At 37.7% G+C, this 9082-nt stretch overlaps 1 protein-coding gene across 1 annotated transcript; it reads left to right on the forward strand.

Moving 5' to 3' along the window:
• Positions 1 to 6882: 6882 nt before the first annotated feature.
• On the forward strand, positions 6883 to 8333 carry LOC127094909 (uncharacterized). Its single transcript, XM_051033669.1, has 3 exons — positions 6883 to 7486; positions 7615 to 7847; positions 8196 to 8333. The coding sequence occupies exons 1-3, from the start codon at positions 6883 to 6885 to the stop codon at positions 8331 to 8333; spliced, it is 975 nt and encodes a 324-aa protein (XP_050889626.1).
• Positions 8334 to 9082: the final 749 nt, after the last annotated feature.

Genomic DNA, 9082 nt, shown 5'->3' on the forward strand with positions numbered 1-9082 from the left:
GCACAACAATCAAAACAAGCACAATAGTATATACACAATTATGTGCTCAAGTGAACAAAAGACAAATTGCATTAACATAAACATGTGCTCAAATGAGCAAAGGACAAAAGCAAATGAATAATATGTACAATAATAGTAAATTGCATAAATGTAAAATGTAAGAATTAAATGTTAATGGTTAATGGTTAGTGTTAGAGTTAGTGTGCCATAAGGCAATGTAGCGCTATGTTAAGCAATCGTAATTGGACTTATGTAGAAGTCACAACTATCTGAGGCCGGTCAATAATAATGTAGGCAACAACATAAGTTAGATATCTTGATTAGTGAATCAAGCTCCTACAACTTGCCATGCCAAAAAGAAGATGAGAAATGATCTTGTATTGATTTAGGTTCTTTGCTTGATTAGGAAGCAACCTATCCTTAATGCAAAGTCATTCACTTGATCCATGATCAAGATGAATTAAATTTGAATCAAGGAAGGTTAAACATCCCATATATCAAGGCTAACCACCAATCTTTAACTCATTGATCAAAAAAGAAAAAGAAGAAGAAGAAGAAGAATGAACATTAAAGTGCATTAATGGAAATGAAATGAAGTAATCAACAAGCATTGACCAAAGATAGATGAGATCAAGGTCAAACAATAGTAAACAGAAGCAAGATGAAGATTAGAAGTCAAGAAACAAATAAAATATTTTTGGTATTTTTCAAAAGTAAAATGATACTTGAATTAAAATAATAAAGAAAGTTCAAACTTCAAACTCACTTCAAATCAACATTGAAAAGTCCAAGTGAATTATCCTAAGTTCAACAAGATCAAACAAAGTTTGACAAAAAATTTCAGCATTTTTAGAAGTCAGAAACTATTTTTAATCAATTAAAAATGCATAAAAATAACCTAATTGAATTAAAATATCGAATAAATCTCAAATCAATTAATAAATTGATGAGAATATTTTTCATAGATCTATCATCATTCAAAGAGGTTGGAAAAATATTTTTGTATTTTTTGAATATCAAAAACTATTTTAAATGAATCAAAAATAACCAGAAAAGAGAAAATTCCTAAAAAATATCAAATGATAAAATAAAAAATATTAAAAATCATTTTTAGAAACTATAAATTAAAATAAGAAAAATGCAATTGGTCTCACATTTTTTGGACCAATAATGAATGAGATATGAATTTTTAAAACGAAATGGAATTAAAAGAGATAAAAGAAAATTAAATCAGAATTTAAAAATAGCAAAAAGTGTGGAGCGTTGGATGCAGAGCTCATTAATTGAGATGGAAACTAGTATGGCCCCTGAGTGCGCGTCTACCATGTTCTTTAGTCAATGCATCACACATAGCCATTAAATAAGTCATAACATGGGACGGATCAGATTGAATTTGGAAAATGAAACGCACGACCATGATTAAATCTGGAGACTGAACGGTGGTGTACACCACCTTCTTCTCCGGCTAGCTTCTGGCGAAGGCAAAATTTGCAGAGAAATAAAAGTTCATGGAAAGCCACGATCCAGGTACCAAATGAAAGTTAGGGTGATGTACATCAACCCCGTGCCAACCAAATCCACTCTATATTCCTATTGAGAGAGAATTCTGGATGGATCTAACTATGACTACTGGAAACCTCAGATGGTAGCCTTCCTGAAATCGTTGGATAATAAGGCTTGGAAGGCTGTTCTAACAGGCTAGGAACATCCCTTCACTATAAAGGATGAAGAAGTTACAACTGATAAGAAGCTTTAGGAATAATGGACCAAGGAGAAGGATGAACTAGCTCTTGGAAACTTTAAAGCATTGAATGCTATATTCAATGGGGGTTGATAAGAACATCTTCAGACTGGTGAATAATTGTGAGGTGGCTAAAGATGCTTGGAATATTCTCAAAACCACTCATGAAGGTACCTCTAGAGTGAAGATGTCTAGATTGCAGCTGCTTACTACAAAGTTTTAGAATTTGAGGATGAAAGAAGATGAAAGTATTCATGACTTCCATATGAATATCCTTGAAATTGCTAATGCCTCAGGAGCCCTGGGTAAGAAGATGTCAGATGAAAAGCTTGTGAGGAAGATCCTCAAATCACTTCCCAAGAGATTTGTCATGAAAGTGATAGCCATAGAAGAATCTCAAGATATCTGCAAAATGAGAGTGGATGAGCTAATTGGATCCCTCCAAACATTTGAGTTGGGAATGAGTGATGGGTCTGAAAAGAAAGTCAAAATCATAGCCTTTGTGTCAAACACTGAAGATAAAAAGGAAGAAAGTAGTCATGATACTGATGAAGATATGACAAATGATTTAGCATTACTTGGAAGAGTATTTAACAAAATCTTGAAGAGGATGGATGTGAGGTCAAAGTCTAATGTCAAGAACAACTCATTTGACATCAGTAGGCCCAATGATGCTGGAAGAAGAACAAAATCTGAAGAAAAATCCAGACAGGGCAAAGGAATTCAGTGCCACGAATGTGAAGGGTATGGCCATATTAGAGCTGAATGTGGGACCTATCTCAAGAAACAGAAGAAGAGTCTTGCTGCTAGTTGGTCTGATGATAATTATGAAAGTGAAACAGAAGGAGAATCTGCCAATCTTGTGACTGCCTTGACTGGGAGATGGGATCCTAATGAAGACTCCAGTGATGATGAATTGAACTTTGATGAATTAGCTACTTCTTACAGGAAGTTGTGTTTCATAAGTGAAGAAGTGTGTCAACAAGTGGAGAATCAGAAGAAATTGATAACTCAACTAGAGACTGAGAGGACAGAACACTTAGAAACCATCTCTAAGTTGAAGATTGAAGTTGTGTTCCTGAATTTCAAACTGGATGAGATGACAAAGTATGTCAGAATGTTAAACCGTGGATCTGACACCTTAGACAAAATCCTCCAGGCTGGAATGATGGCAGGAGACATCATTGGCCTTGGGTTCAATGAATCCTCTCCTGACTGTAGTCCCTCTGGTAGAAAACCAAAGATGTCACATCAGGTGTCTCAACATCACAAGGAAAGACAACATAAAGGAAAACACCAAAGATGGAAATGTCACTACTGTGGGAAATTTGGTCACATAAAACCATTTTGCTTTAGGCTGTATGGTTATCCTAGTCCTACTCATCAACCTAGACCCAAATAACACATCCCTTCTAACAAAAAACAGTGGGTTCCTAGGGCTGGTGCTACTAACTTGATAGCTCACACTTCCTTTAGAGTCTCAGCCAAAGAAGATTGGTACTTTGATAGTGGATGCTCCAGACACATGACTGGAAACAAAAATCTGTTGGTTGACCTTCAATCTCATGTCACCAGCTATGTAACTTTTGGTGATGGAGAAAAGGGTGAAATTAAGGGGATTGGAAAGCTGAACTGCCTTGGAGTTCCTAACCTTGATAATGTGTTGCTTGTTAAAGGATTGATTGCAAACCTGATCAGCATCAGTCAACTATGTGATCAAGGTCTAAATGTGAACTTCACAAAAACTGAATGCTTGATTACTAATGCAAAAAATGAGGTGATCATGAGAGGAGTCAGATCTAAGGACAACTGCTATATGTGGATTTCTCAAGAAACTAGATATTCATCAATATGTGCTCTAGCTAAAGAAGAAGAAGTGAAACTATGGCATCAAAAACTGGGCCATCTTCATCTTAAAGGAATGAAGAGGATCATATCTGTTGAAGCTGTCAGAGGAATCCCAAAATTAAAGATTGAAGAAGGAAGAGTATGTGGTGAATGTCAGATTGGAAAGAAGACAAAGATGTCACATCAGAAGATCAAACATGATACCGCATCTAGAGTGTTGGAACTTCTCCACATGGACTTGATGGGACCTATGCAGGTGGAAAGTCTTGTGGGAAAAGGTATGCTTATGTTGTGATGGACGACTTCTCCAGATATACCTGGGTGAATTTTATAAGTGAAAAATCTCATGTGTTTGATGTGTTCAAATACCTTTGCCAAGGACTTCAAAGAGAAAGAGAAAGTCATGTTATCAGAATCAGAAGTGATCATGGGAAAGAATTTGAGAATAGTAAATTTGTTGAATTCTATTCATCTGAAGGGATTGGTCATGAGTTCTCTTCTCCCATTACCCCTTAGCAAAATGGTGTGGTGGAAAGGAAAAATAGAACTCTCCAAGAATCTGCTAGAGCTATGATTCATGCTAAGAAGTTGCCTTACCACTTATGGGCCGAAGCTATGAACACGGCCTGCTATGTTTACAATAGAGTAACCTTGAGAAAATGGACCTCAACCACTTCATATGAAGTCTGGAAGGGAAGAAGACCTACTGTCAAATACTTCCATGTGTTTGGTAGTAAATGCTATATCCTGGCTGATCGTGAACAAAGAAGGAAAATAGATCCCAAGAGTGATGAAGGAATATTTTTGGGCTACTAAACAAACAACAGATCCTTTAGAGTTTTTAATTCCAGAAAAAAAGTTATGATGGAATCTATCAATGTTGTTGTTGATGATCAAGATACTGATGTCACAGACGATGTTGAAACATTTCTGAATGATGCCCCAGCTGAACTCCTGGACAAAAGTAGTAAGAGTGAGTCCACTCAAGATGAACCTGAAGCTGATCAAGTAAATAAGGGAGCCTCTATCAGAATTCATAAGGATCATCCTAAAGATCTCATTATAGGAGACCCAAATAAAGGGGTCACTACTAGATCAAGGAAAGTGATCTCACATGCCTGTTTTGTGTCCACGATTGAGCCTAAGAATGTTAAAGAAGCCTTAACTAATGAATTCTGGATCAATTCCACGCAGGAAGAGTTAGGCCAATTCAAGAGAAATGAAGTATGGGAATTGGTTCCAAGACCTGAAGGAATAAATGTTATTGGAACAAAGTGGGTTTACAAGAATAAATCTGATGAAAAAGGTGTGGTTACTAAAAATAAAGCAAGATTGGTAGCACAAGGATACACTCAAGTTGAAGGAGTTGACTTTGATGAAACATTTGCCCATGTAGCTCGCCTAGAGTCCATTAGATTGTTGCTAGGAGTGGCATGTATTCTGAAGTTTAAACTGTTCCAAATGGATGTGAAAAGTGCCTTCTTAAATGGCTACTTGAATGAGGAAGTATATGTTGAACAACCTAAGGGATTCACAAACCCAAATCTTCCAAAGCATGTGTATAAGTTGAGGAAAGCTCTCTATGGGTTGAAACAAGCTCCTAAAGCTTGGTATGAGAGACTCACAGTGTTTCTCATTGACAATGGATACAGAAAGGGAGGCATTGATAAGACTTTATTTGTCAAAGATGAAGGAGGGAAGCTCATGGTGGCTCAGATCTATGTGGATGATATTGTGTTTGATGGAATGTCAAGTAAGATGGTTCAACATTTTGTTGAGCAAATGCAATCTGAATTTGAAATGAGCCTTGTTGGAGAACTAACCTATTTTCTCGGCCTGCAAGTCAAGCAGATGGAAGATTCTATCTTTCTATCTCAAAGTAAATATGCAAATAATATTGTTAAGAAGTTTGGCATGGAGAATGCAAGCCACAAGAGGACACCTGCTCATATTCATCTGAAATTGTCTAAAGATGAAAGTGGTGTCAATGTGGATCAAAGTCTCTACAGAAGCATGATAAGGAGTCTGTTATATCTTACAGTAAGCAGACCTGACATTTCTTTTGCTGAAGGTGTTTGTGCTAGATATCAAGCTGAACCAATAGTGAGCCATATAAACCAAGTGAAAAGAATCCGGAAATATGTCAATGGCACTTGTGACTACGGGATGCTACACACTCATGGATCTGAATCTGTGCTATTTGGATATTGTGATGTTGATTGGGCTGGAAGTGCTGATGATAGGATAAGAACATCAGGAGGATGCTTCTTCTTGGGGAATAATTTAATATCATGGTTTAGTAAGAAGCAAAATTGTGTCTCTCTGTCTACTGCTAAAGCTGAATACATAGCAGCTGGAAGTAGTTGTTCCCAACTGGTATGGATGAAACAAATGCTGATTGAATACAATGTCTCACAAGATGTCATGACATTGTACTGTGACAACCTGAGTGCCATAAACATCTCAAAGAATCTTATTCAGCACAGCAGGACTAAACATATTGATATTCGTCTCCATTTTATTAGAGAACTCGTGGAGGATAAGATTGTAGCCTTAGAGCATGTTGCTACTGAGATGCAGTTAGATGATATTTTTACAAAGGCCTTGGATGCAAATTAGTTTGAAGTCTTGAGAGGAAAATTAGGGATTTGTATTTATGAAGACTTGTAGCAATTAATATGGAGTGGAAAAAGTAATCAAATTAGTGTCTATGTGGCTAAAATAAAGTGCCCCATTATGGTAAATCATCACCTAGCTTTGGAAATACCATCTATTAGGTCTTCACACGCTACCCCCATAACCTCACTACCTACTCCAACTCTTCCATCTTCCTGTTCCTTCTTCACACACCTCTGCTAGGGAAACTACACTTTTTCCAGAAAAACTCCAAAATGTCACAACATCAATATACTTCTTCTTTAAAAAATACTAAGTCTACTTAAAAGGTTGGCGCTCCTCCCATGGACATTCCCGAAGATGAGATTCTGGATGTTGTTCCTCTCTCTGTTATTCTCTACGAGGCCATTGATTTGAACCAACCCATGGATGCCTCAGCTTCTGCATGCCCCAATCAAGGTAACATCTCTAGTATTCCTTCTGGATCAACTCCTGCCACTAATTCTAAGGAAGATATACACCACACTGATCGGGTTATAAGAAACCTAGTCACTAGAACCCTTAATGAAGGACATTCTGTGAAGGGAGTCTCTACTCCCCTGTCTAAATTGTACCCCTCTCTTGAGGTTGAACAACATAGTGAGAAGGATGACGATTCCTAGTGTTCTGAGAAGGACATGGCTGCTGAAGGGTTGTACTCTCTAGGGCAAACCGTGTCTAAAAAAGGAAAATCTGTGGCATCTAAAACTGTCAATGCTTCCCACTCTAAGAAGTATGATGATGCAAATGATGTGATTGACCTCGAGGATCATAGGTCTGATGATCAAGAGGATATCTTACTTCATCACTTAAAGTCAAGTGTGGCTAAACGCGTGAAGACTCGAAAAGGAAGATATGTGGCTGAAATTATGTCAGCTAGAAAAGCTAAGAAGACTGCTGGTATTGGTCCCTCTAAATCTTGGAGCAAGGTTGAAGTGAAGAAGAGGAAGGTCGGAGAAGATTCTGAGCCTGAAGAGGATGTTGAGGAAGATGTCCCTGACATCTCGCCTGTGAAGAAAACCACTGCTAGGAAATCTCCTGTTAAAGTTCATGTTGTTCCTTTGGATAATATCTCTTTCCATCTGGAGGATGGAGCTGCCAAGTGGAAATTTTTGATTCAAAGAAGGGTGGCTGTGGAAAGGGAGGTTGGAAAAGATGTTGCTGATGTCAAGGAGGTCATGGACCTAATAAAGGTTGTTAGGTTGTTGAAGACTGTGGTTGGGTTCTCTCAATGCTATGAGGGTTTAGTTAAGGAATTCATTGTCAACATTCCTGAGGATATTGCTGATAAGAACAACAAGGAATTTTGCAAGGTGTTTGTGAGGGTAAGTGTATCACATTCTCTCCCACTGTTATTAATAATTTTATAGGAAGAAAAATTAAGGGTGCAGGTGAATTGGAAGCTATAGACAATGAGGTCTGTAGAGAGATTATAGCTAGGAAGGTGAAAGGTTGGCCTATTAAAAAGCATCTTCCTGCTGGGAAGTTGACTGTCAAGTATGTTATATTGCGTAAAATAGGAGCTGCAAATTGGGTCCCTACGAACCATATTTTCACCATTGCTAATACCCTTGGAAGGTTTATTTTTGCTGTTGGAACCAAAGTGAATTTTGACTATGGTAGATTTATGTTTGAACAAATCATAAAGCATGCATCTACTAATGCAGTTAAGTTGCCTATTGTCTTTCCCTCTATGATCTGTGGGATTATCCTGAATCAACACCCTGGTGTTCTGTGCTCTAATGACTTACCTAGTAGAAGAAAACCTGCTTTATCATAGCGAGGACAGTCATAGCGAGGACATTGTCATGACATCTGCCATGAAAAAGCCAGCCTCAAAAGTTGGAACAATTGTTGAGCTTAAGGACCTTGCAAAGAGTTGGGTGAAAGGATAAGGGTAGCAACAACTAGGAAACAATTGTTGGAAGCCTTGATTGCAATCTTGGAGCAGGCTGAAGGTGAAAATATTGAACATGCTAAGGAAGCTGAAGCCCACACCTCTAGTGAGATGTCTGAAAACAATGATGAGACAAGTGGCAATTCTATTTTTGGTGTTGATGAAGCTGCAAGCTCAAGCTCTATTGATTAGGTCCTTTGACTTTGGTCCCTATTGATGTGATGGGTTTTCTTGAATTTGGCAATTCTACTTTGCTGTTTTGTTGGTTTGTATCTCAGCTTGCTTACAGCTGATTATGTACTTGGTTTTGTAACCCTTTAACTTTTGACTTTTCGCTTAATGACTAAATAGACATTTATTTTGTCTCTTTGATATCTTTTGGCTAAAAAGGGGGAGAAGTAGCTATAGCTAGATGATGTTTGACTGATACAAAAAGGGAGAACTGTCTGGTGTGTAGTTGTGTGGCATAGCGGGATAACTCTCTGTGTTTGGCATGTGTGAAGTAGGTTGATGCTTGGTGTGGACTAGGTGAAGGGGGGGTGGTGTGTTTTGAGCACAAGCGCATGTGTGTTTACTAGTTGCTATTTTTGCTAGTAATATGTGTATGTTTACTTCTGCTGTTGAACTGATACTTTAATTGATTTCTTGTGAACGTATGATCTGATGTATGTTTTAGCCAAAATTTGCCAAAGGAGGAGTTTGTTGGTTTTATGTGTTGGCATTAATTTTGGTAAAACTTAGTGTTATCACAAGATGTCACGCGTGTTGTCTTGACATGTGATATCAGCTTCCTGTAGGTTGTTTAAATATGGTTGTGCACGACATAGCCAAGATGGCAGACCCGATGTTAAGACATGTGCATACAGAACATTCAGTCTGAATGTTATGTGTTTTGTTGTTGCGCTTTTCATGCAAATATTTGTATGCTTATGTGGAGATTG

Source organism: Lathyrus oleraceus, chromosome 6 (assembly GCF_024323335.1).
Source record: "Lathyrus oleraceus cultivar Zhongwan6 chromosome 6, CAAS_Psat_ZW6_1.0, whole genome shotgun sequence".
NCBI classification, from domain to species: Eukaryota; Viridiplantae; Streptophyta; class Magnoliopsida; order Fabales; family Fabaceae; genus Lathyrus; species Lathyrus oleraceus.